General features: G+C 39.1%; 1 protein-coding gene across 2 annotated transcripts in view; it reads left to right on the top strand.

Moving 5' to 3' along the window:
* The window catches only part of LOC126194840 (centromere/kinetochore protein zw10 homolog), a 205,187-nt gene that overhangs the window by 159,455 nt on the left and 25,069 nt on the right, over positions 1 to 20,663 (top strand). Inside the window, exons 9-10 of one of the 2 annotated variants that reach the window (XM_049933177.1) lie at positions 3,936 to 4,069; positions 4,159 to 5,270. In XM_049933177.1, coding sequence (XP_049789134.1) covers positions 3,936 to 4,069; positions 4,159 to 4,185 — 161 coding nt within the window. In that variant the 3' untranslated portion in view covers positions 4,186 to 5,270. Of the gene's footprint in view, positions 1 to 3,935; positions 4,070 to 4,158; positions 5,271 to 20,663 lie in introns of those variants that run through there. The other variant, XM_049933176.1, reaches the window with a different exon arrangement.

The raw sequence follows: 20,663 nt of genomic DNA, 5'->3' as shown, positions 1-20,663 counted from the left end.
TTGTGGTCTTCAGTCCTGAGACTGGTTTGATGCAGCTCTCCATGCTACTCTATCCTGTGCAAGCTTCTTCATCTCCCAGTACATACTGCAACCCACATCCTGCTGAATCTGCTTAGTGTATTCATCTCTTGGTCTCCCTCTACGATTTTTACCCTCCAAGCTGCCCTCCTGTGCTAAATTTGTGATCCCTTGATGCCTCAAAACATGTCCTACCAACCGATCCCTTCTTCTAGTCAAGTTGTGCCACAAACTTCTCTTCTCCCCAATCCTATTCAATACCTCCTCATTAGTTACGTGATCTACCCACCTTATCTTCAGCATTCTTCTGTAGCACCACATTTCGAAAGCTTCTATTCTCTTCTTGTCCAAACTAGTTATCGTCCATGTTTCACTTCCATACATGGCTACACTCCATACAAATACTTTCAGAAACGACTTCCTGACACTTCAATCTATACTCGATGTTAACAAATTTCTCTTCTTCAGAAACGCTTTCCTTCCCATTGCCAGTCTACATTTATATCCTCTCTACTTCGACCATCATCAGTTATTTTACTCCCTAAATAGCAAAACTGCTTTACTACTTTAAGTGTCTCATTTCCTAATCTAATTCCCTCAGCATCACCCGATTTAATTTGACTACATTCCATTATCCTCGTTTTGCTTTTGTTGATGTTCATCTTATATCCTCCTTTCAAGACACTGTCCATTCCGTTCAACTGCTCTTCCAAGTCCTTTGCTGTCTCTGACAGAATTACAATGTCATTGGCGAACCTCAAAGTTTTTACTTCTTCTCCTTGAATTTTAATACGTACTCCGAATTTTTCTTTTTTTCCTTTACTGCTTGCTCAATATACAGATTGAATAACATCGGGGAGAGGCCACAACCCTGTCTCACCCCTTTCCCAACCACTGCTTCCCTTTCATGCCCCTCAACTCTTATAACTGCCATCTGGTTTCTGTACGAATTGTAAATAGCCTTTCGCTCCCTGTATTTTACCCCTGCCACCTTCAGAATTTGAAAAAGAGTATTCCAGTTAACATTGTCTAAAGCTTTCTACAAATGCTAGAAACATAGGTTTGCCTTTTCTTAATCTTTCTTCTAAGATAAGTCGTAAAGTTAGTATTGCCTCACGTGTTCCTACTTTTCTACGGAATCCAAACTGATCTTCCCCGATGTCCGCTTGTACCAGTTTTTCCATTTGTCTGTAAAGAATTCGCATTAGAATTTTGCAGCTGTGACTTATTAAACTGATAGTTCGGTAATTTACACATCTGTCAACACCTGCTTTCTTTGGGATTGGAATTATTACATTCTTCTTGAAGTCTGAGGGTATTTCGCCAGTCTCATACATCTTGCTCACCAGATGGTAGAGTTTTGTCATGACTGGCTCTCCCAAGGCCATCAGTAGTTCTAATGAAATGTTGTCTACTCCCGGGGCCTTGTTTCGACTCAGGTCTTTCAGTGCTCTGTCAAACTCTTCACGCAGTATCTTATCTCCCATTTCGTCTTCATCTACATCCTCTTCCATTTCCATAATATTGTCCTCAAGTACATCGCCCTTGTATAAACCCTCTATATACTCCTTCCACCTTTCTGCCTTCCCTTCTTTGCTTAGAACTGGGTTTCCATCTGAGCTCTTGATATTCATACAAGTGGTTCTCTTCTCTCCAAAGGTCTCTTTAATTTTCCTGTAGGCAGTATCTATCTTACCCCAAGTGAGACAAGCCTCTACATCCTTACATTTGTCCTCTAGCTATCCCTGCTTAGCCTTTTGCACTTCCTGTCGATCTCATTTTTGAGACGTTTGTATTCCTTTTTGCCTGCTTCATTTACTGCATTTTTATATTTTCTCCTTTCATCAATTAAATTCAGTATTTCTTCTGTTACCCAAGGATTTCTATTAGCCCTCGTCTTTTTACCTACTTGATCGTCTGCTGCCTTCACTACTTCATCCCTCCGAGCTACCCATTCTTCTTCTACTGTATTTCTTTCCCCCATTCCTGTCAATTGTTCCCTTATGCTCTCCCTGAAACTCTCTACAACATCTGGTTCTTTCAGTTTATCCAGGGCCCATCTCCTTAAATTCCCACCTTTTTGCAGTTTCTTCAGTTTCAATCTGCAGTTCATAACCAATAGATTGTGGTCAGAATCCACATCTGCCCCTGGAAATGTCTTACAATTTAAAACGTGGTTCCTAAATCTCTGTCTTACCATTATATGATTTATCTGATACCTTTTAGTACAAGATTCTTCCAGGTATACAACCTTCTTTTATGATTCTTGAACCAAGTGTTAGCTATGATTAAGTTATGCTCTGTGCAAAATTCTACAAGACGGCTTCCTCTTTCATTTCTTCCCCCCAATCCATATTCACCTACTATGTTTCCTTCTCTCCCTTTTCCTACTGACAAATTCCAGTCACCCATGACTATTAAATTTTCGTCTCCCTTCACTACCTGAATAATTTCTTTTATCTCGTCATACATTTCATCAATTTCTTCATCATTTGCAGAGCTAGTTGGCATATAAACTTGTACTACTGTAGTAGGCATGGGCTTTGTGTCTATCTTGGCCACAATAATGCGTTCACTATGCTGTTTGTAGTAGCTAACCTGCACTCCTATTTTTTTTATTCATTATTAAACCTACTCCTGCATTACCCCTATTTGATTTTGTATTTATAAGTCTTGTTCCTCCAAAAGACCAAAAGTCTTGTTCCTCCTGCCACCGAACTTCACTAATTCCCACTATATCTAACTTCAACCTATCCATTTCCCTTTTTAAATTTTCTAACCTACCTGCCCGATTAAGGGATCTGACATTCCACGCTCCGATCCGTAGAACGCCAGTTTTCTTTCTCCTGATAACGACGTTCTCTTGAGTAGTCCCCGCCCGGAGATCCGAATGGGGGACTATTTTACCTCCGGAATATTTTACCCAAGAGGATGCCATCATCATTTAATCATACAGTAAAGCTGCATGTCCTCGGGAAAAATTACGGCTGTAGTGTCCCCTTGCTTTCAGCCGTTCGCAGTACCAGCACAGCAAGGCCGTTTTGGTTAATGTTACAAGGCCAGATCAGTCAATCGTCCAGACTGTTGCCCCTGCAACTACTGAAAAGGCTGCTGCCCCTCTTCAGGAACCACATGTTTGTCTGGCTTCTCAACAGATACCCCTCCGTTGTGGTTGCACCTACGGTACGGCCATCTGTATCGCTGAGACACGCAAGCCTCCCCACCAACGGCAAGGTCCATGGTTCATGGTGGGGGGGTGTTGCAAGTATTTATACAAATTGCATTTTCATGCAAACGAAGCTCTCTGAGAATAAAACTATGATTTATTATGACTGTTGTAATTTTTCTCCACCCACTCTTTAACATTACAGCCTATAACATCAGGCATGTTGTATTTGTAGGCTGTCATTCATTTGTCAGCTAGTTTACATTTGGCCCAGTTACTGATGACAATGGATAATTGCCAGGAAAATGATGTGCTTATTGCTTGATATTCCCTTCTGTACAGAAATAATTTTGCTGACTTCACTTAATGGTTGCAGCAACTAAAAGCCAAGCTAGCAAGAACAGGTGAGGCTATAGATTCCCAGAATTTGAAAAAGAAATTAAATTGCCAGTAGAGGGTAGTAGCCTGCCAGTTTCCATATGCGATATGACATGAAGCTTGGTATTAAAATCTATTCTGAATGATTTTGATGTGTTAAATTTGTTATAAATATAATGTGTGGTTTACTTTTATCTTTAGGATTCTAAAATTTTCATAACATGTACACACAAAGATCTGTTCCACATAACTTAACTTTGCGTGCTTTCCACAGTCACACAGTTTTATAGCTGGTGTCTTCCAGTGCTGCATATTCACTACAGTGCATATAGTTGATATATTTAAAAAAAAACTGTTGTTATATTTGTTCTAGGGTGCCTGGTAAATGCATTCATTGAGGAGATCATCACCAGAATTTTAACAATTGAAGATATTCCAGCTGAAACTGCTGTCATGCTTGTGAGAGTGTTTGGTTTAGTAACAGCTAGAGCACCACAAGTTTTTCAGGTAATTTGATTGCTCTTCCTAAAGTGATTCCCTTCTGTACTGAAAACTTTTGTTTTTGCTATTTTTTTCTAAAGTCAGTCTCAATACAGGATGGTGCTTGTCTGAATTTGCCCTGAGGTGATGATTGCTCCGAGGAGGATGGGTGTAGGCACATTCGAGAAGATTTAGCATAAAGCTGTAGCTCTGCTTGCTTAATTTGGCATCATGGAGTGGATGAAGGTGGAGCACACATTTGTTGTTGAGACATACTTTTCTAAAGGTTGTTCACTCATCGCCACACAGAATGTACCAATTTCAGTATTGAGCCCCATGATCGTGTTCCTGTCTGGCAGTTGAGTGTGTCATGGGTAAACAGATTCAGGGAAAACTGGTGATATGATATGAAGCAGGGGCTGGGCTTCCACAAGCAGCAAGGTCACCTCAAAATATTCACTTGCTAAGGCTTTCTGTTTTGAGATGCCCCCAGCTCTGTGCCAGCTAACATGCAGTTGTTGTTGGGTTATCTGCTCATTCTGAGGCAAATCCTTCAAAAAGAAGTAAAATTTCATTGCTACAAATTGGCTGTGGGGCAGGAACTTAATCCACATGATTCTGTTGCTCAAGAAAATGCATATGAGTTGCTTTTTGGCATGCATTATGACACACGCTTGTTTTCTTCGGTGAAGAGTCTCACTTCCATCTTGTGGGATCTGTAAATAAGCTTTCACAAACGTGTAACTTTTTGGTGTTTGCTATCACGAGTTGGAATAATTGGTCCACGGATTTTTGAATAAAACCAACAGGCAGTTTCGGTGACTGCATGATTCAGGAATCCTTGATTCAGGAATTTTTCCTGCCAACACTCAATGAGGTGGATGTGGAAGATGCTTGGTTTCAGCAGGACAGTGCCATGGCACAAAAAGTGTGTTTGTCAATGACTGTTTAGTGGCCACACTTCACAGGATGCTTCATCTCCTTGAGGAGTAATCTGCACTGGCCATCACAGTTGCTAAATTTAGCCCTCTGTGACTATTTTTTATGGTACTATCAGAAATCAGTTGTTTACGACGTTCATCCTAGGACCCTGGCCCGCATGAAGAACATCATTCATCATGTTGTCACCAATGTATCCATCAATATGCTGGAAAGAGTTCGATTAATGCAGCATACTGAGAATAATGGATGCTGTCTGCCTGATATCGTGTTTAAAACTGTATAAATAAAATTTTAATGTTGTACGTGATGCTGTTCAAAGAATTAAATATATGTCTGCATTATTTAATTGAATTTCTAAACAAGCAATCTGCTCCACCACACCCAGTATTATGATCCTACGGTTCCTGAAGGTAAAGGGGGTTGGAAGAGGAATGGGCAGATGCAGCTTTACAGCATTTACAAGGCAACATTCTGGATGACTCATTGACGTGAACTTGTAACTTTAGGCAACATGACTGTGCTCTCTTGGTAGACCAGTCCAGCTGAAAGCAAGGGGAAACTACAGGTGTTATATTTCCTGAAGGCACACAGTTCTGCTGTATGATTTTAATGATGATGGCGTCCCCCTGGTTAAAATACTCCAGAGTCAAGTAGTCCTCCATTTGAAATCCCGGGTGGGGACGCCCCAGAAAAAGCATATTTGGCATTCTACAGGTATGTATTTGGAAAATTACATCACTTAATTAGTAAAGTTTGTTAAAACATTTGAAAAGAGAAATTGATGTATTGAAATTAGATATTGTGGGAATTAATGAAGTGAAGTAGTGAGAAGAGCAGGATTTCTTTTAAAATGTGTACAGGATATCAACACAAAATAGGATTATCAACACAAAAACAAATTGTGGTAATGCAGGAGTAGTCTAATAATAACAAGAATGTAGGAATTTGAGAAAAAGTAGTATGAACAGTATAATGAACTGATTACCGTAGCCAAGATAGACACAGGCTACTACCAACCACTATGTTACAAACATGTATACCTACTACACCTGCTTATAAAGAGACTGAAAAAATTTATGAAGAAATGAAAGAAATTATTCAGTATGTTAAGGGAATAAAAATTTGTTATAATGGACTGGAATTCAATTGCAGAAAATGGAAGATTAGGGAAAAACTTGGGTTGTGGGAAAGGAATTGAAAGGGGAAGCCAAGCTGTTGTGTCTTGCACAGAGCAGAATTTAACCGTTGCATACATTTGGTTCAAGAATCATGAAGAAAAGTTGTTTACACGGAAGAGAGATGGAAACATTGGAAGCTGAATGAATTGCCAAAAGGTAGGAAATTAAGGAGATGGGACCTGGATAAGTCAAAATAACCAAGGGTTGCTGAGAGATTCAAAGGGGGTATTAGATGATGCCCGACTGAACTGGGTGAAAGAAATACAGCTTGTTTCGAAGAGATTCATTCGATCTCACAAGACTGTGTCTTCTACATGAATTAAGATAGAAACTTGAGGTTAATTTTAAGTTAGTCATTGAACCGAAAATTTTATTTTGGCACCAGTTGCAAGTTACAGTTTCACACTGTTGCTGGCAGGGGTCTCCCTTGTGTACCTCACTTGTTCATACCCAGTGTGTATCTACTTGAGATGGTTATAACATAGCAACAAAAGACATTATGCATTTGTCATTTCAACAGTTTCAATTCATTTACAACAGTGTAGAATGGTTCTCACCAAAAGCATGACACTGCCCTTCCTATAGATTAGAGCATTTGGCGACAGCAGCAGTTTCAAATTACTGTTTATTTGTGTGTAGGAGAGTCCACAGGTCTCCCATTTGTGCTCATTTTAGATGTAAAACACATTCAAAAGAGTTTTTCTTCCAGCCTACTGAAGTCTACTTCTCGTGGCATCCAAGACTGAACCATTTCTCACGTAAAAAACTACATGTTGGTTTCTGTCTTGGATTCCACACCCAACGTGCATTTTAATGGTTTTTCTGACTTTTACTAACATGAGTGGCTGGTATTATGGAAGCCTTATCCTCCATTGGTGATGGTGGACTGAAGCTGAGTTCACAGTCATAGATTATATCTGCCTGTCGTTCCCATATCCGAAGGCTTTTCTGTGATCACAACTGTTGTGGTTGTCCCCTTGCTACCTGCAGTGGTCATTTGCTGCTGCACAGCAATCAAGGAGCCATTTACCTTGAGACTTGTCTCTTTCTATTCCTGTTGGAATCCATAGGACTCCCATTTGCACCAACTGTTGGATATATAAATGGAAAAATACACCGATCTTTCATGAATAATCTGAATTTATTGTGGATCGATTTTGACTATAGAATAGCTGTCATCGTTGCTGAAAGTAACAGAAACAAGTAACATACAAACATACAGAAGACAGTGTCACTCAGTAAAAATGCAAATGAGAAAAATATATACCATACATCATCCATTGTGGTTACATCAGACTTGAGCCTGAACACATAATCTTTCAAATTGGAATACATAGTCACATCTATAAACCCACTGAGAAAAAGAAGCAGCGTATCTGACAGAAAATGAACATCAACTGACGCTATTGTTTACAAACTACAGCAGCAACAGCAGCTTGGCCAACTCAATCAAGAGTGCCCTCTATGTAGGCAAATAGTCAAACTAAAATTTATTTTTGTAAAAATATCAAAAAAGTGCATGTCATTACATCAAAACTAATACATACAGGTGTAAATACTCTGTTAATCTTAGAAGCTAGCAAATAATTTATAAAAAGTAAATTAACAGTGCTAATACAAATATAGATGTAAATATGTCAATATACCAAAAAATCAATTATAAAATGTGGGGTGTGCCATCTATGAATGGGGAGAGGATACATTTGCGTATTACAGCATTAAACAAACAAAACTGCACATCTTGTACAAATACAAGGCCATAGGAAATTTAATAATAAAACAATTTTATTTAAAATATGAAACAGTAACACAGAAAAGAACAAGGATGTGGAAACTATGGTTATCTGGAGGGGACACACGAAAATGACTATATGTGAATACAAATCGATTCACAAAAACTTAACAGGTGGCACTGATGGACATCCTGCTGTAAAAAGTGCCAAACTTGAAATATAAAACTTTACAAGAAACAGTTTAAAGCAAAAATGTTTGCCATGCCATCTTGATATAAATGCAACAAGAAAAATGTGGTAATTATAGCATGTAAGAAATACACTTGAACTAACATGCAAAGAAGTGTATCATAAAGTAGGAGAGAACCTGCTCAAATATAATGCACACTACAGATTATATAATATAAATGGACAGATAAAAAATTACCAAGTGTCAGCAAAGAAACACACACACAAAAGGGTTTAACTTTTACGAGCTTTCGGAGCCAGTTGTTTCTTTTTCTAGCAGAAGAGTTGAAGGGGAAGGGAAGGGGTGAAGGAAAAGGACTGGAGAGGTTTAAGGAGAGGGGCACAGTTATGACGCCTACCTCCATCTAACAAACGGTCCACAAACAACTACCAAAAGTGAGTATTTTACGAGGTCTATCTACAAAGTACATTACGTTTTGGAATTAAAAATAAATAAAGTATTGGATTTTTTTTTTATTATATACAGATGAAAGCCACACTTAAATACTACTTTTCTACATAGTTGCCATTTAAATTAAGACACTTCTCATAGCAATGGACGAGCTTGGAAATTCCTCCGTCGTAAAATTCGGCCACCTGCGCCTTCAACCACGTGGTTACCTCTTCTTGCAGCTGTGCGTCGTCATCAAAACGCTGCATAGCCAACCACTTCTTCATTGCTGGGAATAAGTGGAAGTCGGTCGGTGCCAGGTCAGGACTGTACAGCGGATGAGGAAACAACTCCCACTTAAAAAATTCGAGAACTTCACGAGTGGCATTTGCCGTGTGGGCCCGGGTGTTGTCGTGAATCAGCAAGATCTTTGAGCCCAACTTTCCCCTGCGCTTGTTTTGTATTGCTCTTCTGAGGTTGTGCAGAGTTTGGCAATACCTTTGAGAGTTTATTGTAGTGCCTCTTTCCAGGAAATCCACAAAAATCACACCTTTTCTGTCCCAAAAGACAGTCGCCATCACCTTCCTTGCCGACATTGTCTGCATGCATTTCTTGGGTTTTTGGTGGGAATTTGTGTGGCCCTACTGCATTGACTGCAATTTTGTCTCGCAGTTCACATGCTTAACCCATGTTTCATCACCAGTAACGATGCGATCGAGTAATGAGTTGCCTTCTTTCTAGCAAGCGTCCAAAAACGTTAACGCTGCAGCCATTTGCTGATTTTTGTGAATCTCTGTCAAGATTTTTGGTATCCATCTTGCACAAAACTTGTGGTAACCAAGCTTTTCGGTAATGATTTTGTGCAACAAACTTCGTGAAATTTGTGGAAAACTCATAGAGAGTTCCGTTATTGTGAAATTACGGTTTTCACGGACCGCGGCATCGACTTTTTCGACAAGTTCGGCAGTCACTATGCTGGGTCTTCCACTTCGCTCTTCGTCGTGAACGTTAGTTCGGCCATTTTTAAGTTTTATGGCCCATTGACGCACTCCACCTTCAGTGATTATGTTGTCCCCATACACTTCACAAAGCTGCCGATAGATTTCTATCGGTGTACAGTTTTTTGCAGTCAGAAACCTTATTACAGCACGCACTTCACACTTCGCGGCATTTTCAATTAACGCTGACATTTCAAACTGTCACAGTAACTCAACGGAGTACAGCACGAACCTCTCACTAGCACGGCAGGATGCCGACTGAGCGGCGGAATGCCATGACACCAAGATGGCCGCGCTAGCCCCGCCACTAACGGACACAAACGAAAACGTAATGTACTTTGTGGATAGCCCTCGTAAAAATGAGTATGCTCATTGAGCAGGTGAATTCCAGATGATCTGTGGTGCCAGAAATCTCACATCTTCTCACCAGCAAGGTGCAGTGGTCTCTTATGTGATTCAACAAATGCAACACAATGTTCACTCTCAATCAGGTGAGCGGCAAAGTTGGGCTTCTCCGCCACATCCTTTCTGTCTATGGCAACATGTTCAGCAAAGCAGACCTCCACTTTATGCCCTGTTTGTTCAGTGTAGCTGTGTTACAATCCAGACAAGAAACTTTATACACCCCTGATCCATGCAGAAAATTAATTTTATCGACTTCATGAGATAGCACACATTCCAAATTGTTGGTAGACAAAGAAACATTTACTTTAACTATTTTAAAAATTGCAGCAATTTTGAGACTAATGACACCATAGTATGGTAGAGCCACATACTTTTTTACTATTTTTTCGTTTACTTTTGTCTATAGTGTGATCCACAAATTATGGCAGTTCATGCATGTCGAGGCATGGACGGGCATTGCATTATTGAAGATTCCAAACAACAATTGCGGTATGTGCATACGCATGCTTTCTGCTTGGAGAGGTTGAGTCGTAAGCTGATTTACCAAAATCTTTATTATCAATTTCAAACATATGATAGGTACGATAGGCAATTACATCTCTATCATTAAAACTTTCAAGTCCAGGTACATTAGAAACTCCACTACCACCTCTCACTATGGCAGCAGTGAACCATCCATTTCCATGTAAGAATGTGTCGTTTATGTCCAAGCTAAAATTAAGTGAACAGCCAAGAAATACACAAGGTCCATCGACGAGGGCGTGAGCTGCAACACTCTTCACTGGAATGCGATTTTTCTTGTCTCCTGATGTTGTTGTAAGTTCAATGTTATAAGTTCAGTGTTATAAGTTCATAAATAAAGATCTGTAGCGTCAGCCACTAACCGGACAAGGGTACATCTAGAACCGGAGGCTCAAGGATGCAACAGTTTTGTTATGTAAACACTCTTATCGCTTGGCGTTGGCGGCGCACCAGCGGGACGCGCACACCTAGTGATGCCTATTGTGTGCGTCCGGGATAACGTTCCGCTGGCCCCTGCAAAAACTCTAAGTCCTTATCTAAGGTCAATGTCCTCGCACAGTATATAATCGAGCGCACTCTCACGCTACGCTCAGTCTGTGTCTTGCTGCTGCACAGGCAACTGCATTGAATGCCGCCAACATGCACTACAGGAGGTATCGTCATACCCGCACAACAGTCTACAAAACTATAGAAAACATTGAACTTACAACAACATCAGAAGACAAGAAAAATCGCATTCCAGTGAAGAGTGGACATAAACGACACATTCTCACATGGAAATGGTTGGCTCACTGTTGCCATAGTGAGAGGTGGTAGTGGAGTTTCTAGTGTACCTGGACTTGAAAGTTTTAATGATAGAGATGTAATTGCCTATCGTACCTATCATATGTTTGAAATTGGTAATAAAGATTTTGGTAAATCAGCTTATGACTCAACCTGTCCTGCAAATTATGTCTCTCACTTGCTTGTGCAGAATTTATAACTTACCACCACAATCGGCAATGACAAATCACAACAAATGAAATTGAAATTCACTAAATAACATGCTACGATCACATTTAATGCTCGCATTCGCTACGGGATTCATAGCAGAGCGCTCAGAACACTACTGAGTGCTCATTGGCTGTTGGAGAATATGTGACGTAGGTGCGCAGAATAAGCCCAAACTCAATTGCCAACGTTCGTGACTCCAATTACAATGCAGTATTAGTTACCATCTCACTCATGTGTTTGTGTGCAATTTCATTATAATTTTTTTGTATGTAACTAGGCAGATAGTCGTTAGATTATATGCTCTATACACTCTTAGTTATGTCAAGATGGGATGGCAAACATTTTTGCTTTTAACTGCTTATAAAGTTTTATATTTTAGTTTTCTGAAAATTTTATTTAAAGTTTGGCACTTTTTATGGTGGCTTGCAATGCCTTCTGATAGTTTTGTATTCACATAAGTTGTTTTCGTGAATACCCCTATAGATGACTGTGCTTTCTACTTCCTTCTGTGTCACTATTTTATATTTTGAGTAAAATTGTTGTTTTGTTAAATTTCGTATGACCTTATATTTGTCAATATTTTTTATTCTTTTATATTCATATGTATCCTCTTACAATTCATAGATGGCATTCCCTACATTTTGTAAGCTGGTTTTTCGATGTATTGGTATAATTATGTGTATTTTCTACTAACACTGTTAATTTACTTTTTATAAATTATTTGGTAGCTTAAAGTATTAACAGTGTATTTATGTCTATATGTACCAGTTTTGGTGTAATGGCATGCTCCTGTGTTATATTCATCCAAAATAAACTTTGGCTTAATTAACTAGTTGCCCACCCGGGGGGTGCTCGGTGCTCTTGGTCAAGGTGCCAAACCGTGGGTGCTGCTGCAGTTCGTAAACAATAACTTCAGTGCGTGTTCATATTCTGTTACGTATGCTGATTCTTTTTCTCAGTACATTTATAGGTGTGGCTAGGTATTTAAATTTGAAAGATATATGAGTTTTAATCACAAGTTTGATGTGACCACATTGGGTAATGTAAGGTATATATTTTTTCTCACTTGCCTTTTTAGTATGTTACACATGACTGATCACTGCATTCTTTCTTTAGCATTTTTTTCCTTTCTGGTTGAAGCTATTGTCATGTGTGGCTTTCTAAGGATTCTGTGAACAAGTGGTCTTCTTAGTTCTTCTCTACAGCAAGAACTTCGTGTTGGCAAATTTTATTACGTGATTGGTCTCACACAATGCATATTCCACCACAACTGATTTCTCCATCTGTCCCAACCTCCAATGTCCTGCTGTTGATTGATCATACAGTCATTCCAACACAGACTTTTTCACATGTACAGGGAATGCAGTATGATATTGCAAGTGGCATCACTTTTGTCATTTGCCGATGTATGACACTCTTTGATCTTCTTTACCATTTAAAAATAGCCTTTGTGTCATTTTTGCACAGCATGCAGTAGATTCTGTCCACAACCCTGGCAGTGTGTGGCAGAAAGGTAGTACTCCACCTAGGCTGTACGGATTACCAAAAATCCTGAAAGATAACTATTCCACTAACACCAGTCGTAAGTGCTCCTGTCTCACCAACTCGTAAACTGATGAAACACTTGGCCTCTGTACTTCAGCCACACGTGAGGAAGACTGACACACACCTAAAAGTCTCAAGGCATTTCATTCCAAAGTGGAAGAAACTAAAACTTACAACAAATTGCTTCCTGGTCAGCTTTGATGTTGTTTCTTTGTTTACCAACATGCCACTCAATGATTTTCTAGAGCATAATAGTTGCATTTTCCCACATGACATCACCAAGCACTTTTGTGCTTACCTTACCATTTGCAATTTCATGTGGAATGGCTGTTTCCACAAACAGTGGTAAAGCATCATCATGGGCAATTCCCTCTGTCCAGTAGTGGCCAGTTTCTTCATGGAACATTTTAAAACACAGATGCTGGACTTGTCACCTTGTAAACCTATAAACCTATGGTGTGATACAGTTACATCACTGATACCGGAGCAGGTTGAGGAACAGCTCGGTGACTTCGTAAGATATCTGAGAACTGTCACCATGCCAACTTAAAATTTACTAGGAGGTAGAAAACGACTGACAGCTACCCTTTCTAGATGTGCTGGTGCAAGGGATGATGAGAACCTGGGACATTGTGTGTATAGAAAACCGACATACTCAGACCAGTACCTGCACACACTGTCAAGTCACCACCCAAGACAGAAAAGAGGGGTAATTAATATGCACGAAGCATGCGTAAGATGAATATGTGAACTGCAGCACATGAGATGTGACACACTGAAAGCTTTATGAAGACCAATGGGCACACACAATTTACATAAGAAGTGTCATGAAGTTTAACACTCGCCAAAGAGACAAATCGGAAGACTGGGTTCAGCCTTCCTGCCATACATTCCCAGGGTGATGCACAGAATCAGCCATATGTTGCACAGTCATGATGTAAGATAATTTTTATACAGAAAAACAAGATCAAAGAATATCTCAGATCGGCCAGGAATAAAAGGGACCCACTTGAAATGTGGGAAGTATACTGCATTCCCTGTACACGTTGGAATGACGGGATGATAAAGCAACACCAGATCACCGAACATTAGTGATATTTCAGGCTGGATCAGGTGGAGAAATCACCCATGGAAGAGCACACATGAGACTGAACATGGAATAACATTTGCCAACAGGGACGTTCTTGCTGTGGAGAAGAGTTACCACAACTGCTTGTTCAGGGAAGCCTTAGAAATCCACAAGCATGACAGTAATTTCAACAAGAATCCTGTAATGAAGCACCAAAGAAACTGGTCTAGGCATGCGTATTCAAATTCAGAGACGCATAAACAGGCAGAATACAGCGTTGAGTTCAGCAACGCCTTTATAAGACAACAAGTGTCTGACGCAGTTGTTAGATCGGTTGCTGCTGCTACAGTGGTGAGTTATCAAAATTTAAGTGAGTTTGATCATGGTGTTATAGTCGGCGGGTGAATGATCAGACACAGCATCTCCGAAATAGTGATGAAGTGAGGATTTTCCAGTACGACTATTTCATGAGTGTACCATGAATATTAGGGATCCAGTAAAACATCAGATCTCTGACATCGCTGTGGCCAGAAAAAGATCCTGCAAGAATGGGACCAATGATGATTGAAGAGTATCGTTCAACTTGGCAGAAGTGAAACACTTCTGCAAATTGCTGCAGATTTCAATGCTGGGCCATCAACAAGTGTCATCATGTGAACCATTCAATGAAACATCATCGATATGGGCTTTCGGAGCTGAAGGCCCACTCGTGTACCCTTGATGATTGCACGACACAAAGCTTTCCTCACCTAGGCCTGTCAGCACCAATATTGGACTGTTGGTGACTGGAAACATGTTACCTGGTCAGGCGACTCTTGATTTCAAATTGTATCGAGTGGATGGATGTGTATTGGTATGGAGACAACCTCATGAATCCATGGACCCTGCATGTCAGCAGGGGACTGTTCCAGCTCTCCAATGGTGTGAGCCATGTGCAGTTGGAGTAATATGGGACCCCTGATACGTCTAAATATGACTCTGACAGGTGACACGTATGTAAGCATCCTATCGGATCACCTGCATCCATTCATATCCATTGTGCATTCTCTCAGACTCGGGCAGTTCCAGTAGGACAGTACGACACCCCACATGTCCAGAATTGCTACAGAGTGACTCCAGGAACACTCTTCTGAGTTTAAACACTTCCATTGGCCACCAAACTCCCCAGACATGAACATTTTTGAGCATATCTGGGATGCCTTGCATTGTACTGTTCAGAAGAGATCTCCACCCCATGGACAGCCCTTCAGGATTCATGGTGTCCTCTACCTCCAGTACTACTTCAGACATTAGTTAAGTCCATGCCATGTCGTGTTGTGGCACTTCTGCGTGCTTGCAGGGGCCCTAAACAATATTAGGTTGGTGTACCAGTTTCTTTGGCTCTTCAGTGTAGATTCCCGTGCTGTAGCGAACTACTGTTGCAGTTAGTAAGGAGAGAACCACAGCGGCAATGATTACGGGAAAGTCTTCAGTCATTGGTACACAGGTATATGTAATCTGCAACTGTGAGCTATACTCCATTTTGCTACCAGCAATGGAGGGTGATGCTCTGACAATGCCGGCAATTTTGAATTTCTCATGTGTCTGACATGTCCCTTGTGACATTATTGTTTTAAACCATACAGGATTCAATCATTACAAGCCCTTCATTTTGGTAATGTTTTGTAAATTCATTCTGGGAACTGAAATAGAAGGTAACATTTATTTCATGTTATGTACTCAACGATAGGGCTCCATTCCTTTAAATGAAAAAGTGAACCTCTAAAATCTAATAACATTGGGCCACAGCAGCCACATACCAAAATCAAGCACTAGAGATAGTCTCCAAAGCTTAATGTGTTTTTTACTGTGTCCTGGGAAAAGATTTATAGCTTGTTCTTTTTTTATGGACTAAGTAATTACAGGAATCACATACCTGCTTATTTTGGAGATGTGATGGTTTCAGTTATGACAACATGACGAAAATATCATTTGTCAACTACCACTACTCTGGCTCCTGCACGTAAGAGCATTTCTTAACAATGGGCTGCCTCAATGGTGGATCAGCCATAACGAGGTATGGATCTCTCACTACACCATTGGGCACCATGGTAGCATGTTTTCACAATACAGTATGTGATTTTTGTTTTTGTGAGACTTTGTGAAAAACTGTGTATGCGATGTCCCTTCCAACAACTTTTTGTAAAACATGACAGTGCATAGCAACAGCATCTTGGCAGTGTGTCCAGAGTTCTTGCAAAAGTGAGAAATGAGTTTGACTATTGTCTGGATATTTATAATGCATCTAGTGGAAGGAACATGACCATTTGTGAGGGATGAATGAAAACATTGATCCTAAATGTAATTGTAAGAAGTATGAAAAGGTTTTACAGGCATGCATCTAAAATATATACCCTTATAAAAACAGATGGTTCATATGAAAATAAAATGTTTTTAGTCCTATGCGTAACTTAAAATTTACCACAATTTCTATCTTTATTCATACAGAACATAAAGTCTTATGAAATCTTTTTGAAACATCCTGTACATTACATGAAGAATGGGTAGCTTTAAGAGAAGGCAGCAGAGGAACAATTACACAAAATGACAAGTCCCAGAAGAACTCCTTGGAGATCACGTATGATATTTAATTTAATTGTTGAAAGGTGAAAATATAAAAATGCATCACTTGAGGTAGGCAAAAGGTTGTATAGACGTCTAAGAAATTTTAGATTGCCAGAAAGTGCAAAATGGCAAAGTAGGAATAGTTAGATGACGAATGCAAAGTTTTACAAGCAAGTATGGCTGTAGGACAGGTTGATGCAACATGTAGGAAAACTGGAGAGCCCTTTGGAGAAAACACAAACAGGTATATGAAAACAGAGCTCTACTAGTCAAAAAGGGCAGACAAGAAAGGTGGAAAGAGTTTATAGAAGAGCTGTATAAAGGAAATTAATTTGAAGACAGGTTTGTGAAAAGGCAGTAGGAAGTGAATGATGAGCTGGAGTCTGTCATTCACACTGTGAGAAATTTCACAAAGTGCTGCAAGACTTAAATCACAACAAGGCACCTGGAAGAGACTACTTTCTGTCTGAATTATTAATATGCATGATATTATATACAACTGAAATACTCAGACTTCAAGAAGAATGTAATAGTCTCAGTACAAAAGAAGGCAGACCATTAGTTAAAAAGTTTTGCTTAAGAAATACTAACACAAATTACCTGTAGAAAAATGTATAGACTGGTAGAAGTTGATATGTGTTGAATCAATTCTGGAGAATTTGAAGAATGCTTAAGTTAATACCGACCGTATGACTAAGTCAAAATGTAGGCCTAAGAAAGACAGTTACACATTTATAGCATTTGCAGACTTGGAAAATTCTTTTAACAATGGGTTGCAACATATTCCTCATGCTTTTGGTCTGTACTTGAGCAAGCAATAAAGGAAACTAAGGAGAAATCTTGGGATAATGAAATTAAGATAAAAGTGATCAAAACTATTAAGGTTTCCTGATATCAATGTAATTAAAATAGAGTATAGTCAAATTAAATCAGGGGATGTTGTGTGTGTGGGGGGAGGTGGGCAGGGTGGCTGAACACACACTGAGAGTGACAAAATGGTTCTTGTGCGAAGTTGCTTATCTCAGTTGAAATTATAATTTGATTTCATTGTTCTGAATTTGAATTGTTATATTTTTGGTTTTATTATTATTATTATTATTATTACAACTACTTCGGTGCAATACAAAAAAAGCTATTTCTAGCCACTGGTGCGTTAAAGTAGTATCAAAAATTTGTGGATTTGATAAATTTAATTAAAATAAATTGGCATAAAATGCCTTGTTATGATTCTGGTACCTTTTTATCAAACATATCAGGTGCTCAATTGATTGTCTTACCAAGTAGTATTCTTCAGGACTGAGTATGTAATTACGATTGTTGTTGCAGTTATTAATATCTAACAGCAATATGTATGTCATTTGCATAAATGCCCACCATTTGTTGTTCTGTCGTGCCAGAAAATCTTCTCATGCAAAGCATCTATAACTTCTGAAGTATTTGTATTGTGACGGCAAGTGGCAAAATTATTTTTCAGAGCTTACAATGAGACACTGTAAAAAAAGCCTTGGAATTTTACATCCTGGTGCAAGTGGTCGTTAATAATATCTGTAACTAAATAAGGTAACATCCAGAATTGTAGTACAAGATAATTATTAGAAGCACAGGGGCTCAGAATGGGTCTTGTATTCTACCTTAATAATCATTAATAAGCCACCGGTAGGTATAAAATTGAAATATTCTACCTTAATAATCATTACTAAGCTGTCAGTGAATATAAAATATGAAGTTGAGAAACCACATCAGTTTAAAAAATTAAACCACTTTTTCTATATAATTAACAATTGATTGATGAATGTAACAATTCGTAAAGAAATGAAATGGAATGATAATGTAGACTCAGTTGTAGGTCAAGCAAGTGACAGACTTCAGTTCATTGGCAGAATACTAGGGAAATGTAATCAGTCTACAAAGGAGATAGCTTTCAAAAAGATGCAGCTCACACTTGTGGGACAGGACTAACATGGGATATTGAAGTAATACAAAGTAGGGCAGCACTAGCAGTAACAGCTTTGTTTGACATGTGATAGAGTGTTGTGAAGATAGTGAAGAAACTGAAATGGTGGAGGCTTGAAGACAGATGTGAACTTTCCCAAGAAAGCCTACTTACAAAGTTTCGAAAACTAGCTTCAAGTGATGAATCTAGGAATATACTGAAACACCCTAATTATCACTCCCATAGGGATCATGAGCACAATCTAAGACTAATTACAGCACACCCAGCGGTGTTTGAGTAGCCACTCTTCCCATGACTCATATGTGAATGGAGCAGAAAGAAACTCTGAAAACTTGTATTATGGGAAGTATCATTTGATGTGCACTTCACAGTGGTTTTTAGAATATGGGTATAGGTATAAATGCAGGTTGTTGGTATTGGTGGTGCAGCAGTTACATTTATCCTGTGCTGTAGGGAAGCGGGTGTTTCATGTGGAAGAGTTCAAAGCTGTCATAGTGGAATTATTGTTGTTTATTGAATTTGGTATTATATGTGCTGAAGTGTGGATGTGAACTTCAATGAAATGTAGATTGAGGAAGATGGTCTGAGCTGTAGGACAGGGAGTGTTAGATGCAGAACGCATGGCAGTTGGCAGAGGTACCCGAGTGTTTGCTACAGCACATGGGCAATCTGGATCCTCCCTCCCTGGTTTCCCTGAGCCCCCACAGATGGGAACATGTTCTTCAACATATCCTTGCATCCTGCCACCCTCCTCGACTTAATGTCCATTAACATACATCCTTTTTTCTCCTATTGTTAGTATTTCTTCATTTCTTAGCTCAGTATTTTATTTTATTTTTTTTATTATCTTTTTTCGTACTGACTTTCTGTCCCAATTCTCCCTCCTCCCCTCGTTTTTATAAAAAATTTCCTTTCTACTATCTCCTACTTCTAAATTGCACTATTCGTTCCACTTATCATTTCTCTTGCCCTTACTCTATTTTTTTCATCACACTCTCTGCCCCTATCATTTCTGAGCTAATTCTGGCTTTCCAGTGTACTATTTTTGACCTCATATTCTCTTGACTCCTGCCCCTTCAATTTTACCTCCCCTCATCCTCACAAGTGGGTCCCTGCCAAACTATTGTCAGAGTAATCTATGCCCCCTTCCCACTCCCTTTTTAGCCTTGCAACCTGTCTCTCTGTCCTCACTGATGAAGGAACTAACTGTTCTGAAAACTTGGATAGTTTTGTGTCTGTTGGCAGTACTTAGAATTTAGCCTCCTTAATCTTTCCTTGCAAATATATAGTTCCTGTATGTGACCTCCAATTTTTGGTAAAATTATTGCTTAATTCAGATAATAAGTCATTACAATAACTGAAAATATTCAAAGTTATTGATGTTTGATGAATTACAAGCATACACAGTGCAAATTTGTAAGTCCTTAGAACAAATATGTTATGAGCACTTACCAGTAATCCATCTAATCGAACACTACTCACTATCCTAAATTCTGTAATAAATAGTTATTCGTATTAAATTGTGGTATTGTGATCTATGCAGTATATGCAGCCCCATAACTGCTGCTGTCGGCGTATGCCTGCCACCCTCAGGAGCATCCCCTGTTAGCTCTGATTGTTGTGACCCCTAAATATTTTTAGAACATTTTGCACACATATTTCACACAAACCATCTGTCATTTTTTATTTGTTGAAACATTATAATGGTGGTGATTGTTGATTATAGGACCAAACTGTGTAATCAGTACCTTGTACAACGGTTCGCTTAACTATTGCCTATGCTACAAAGGGTAAGCAATAGTTCTTTTCTGTTCCATAAAAGTAGATAACAGGTAAATAAAGAATTCTAACTAAAACAAATTCATTACGAATTATGAATCAATATCAAAGCAAGTAAAAATGATGTACGAACCTCAGAAAATTATTTGCCAAAGAAATGTACATTTTAAATCATTTTACATTTTTTAGTGACAAATGAAAGCCACCTTCAATTACAAAATATTTCTTTATTCATTCACAATGCATTAAATCATCAAATCATGAATATAAACTGTAAGGT

This window comes from Schistocerca nitens, chromosome 7, assembly GCF_023898315.1.
Source record: "Schistocerca nitens isolate TAMUIC-IGC-003100 chromosome 7, iqSchNite1.1, whole genome shotgun sequence".
Lineage (NCBI taxonomy): Eukaryota > Metazoa > Arthropoda > Insecta > Orthoptera > Acrididae > Schistocerca > Schistocerca nitens.
This window is presented reverse-complemented; position numbering and strand designations above follow the sequence as displayed.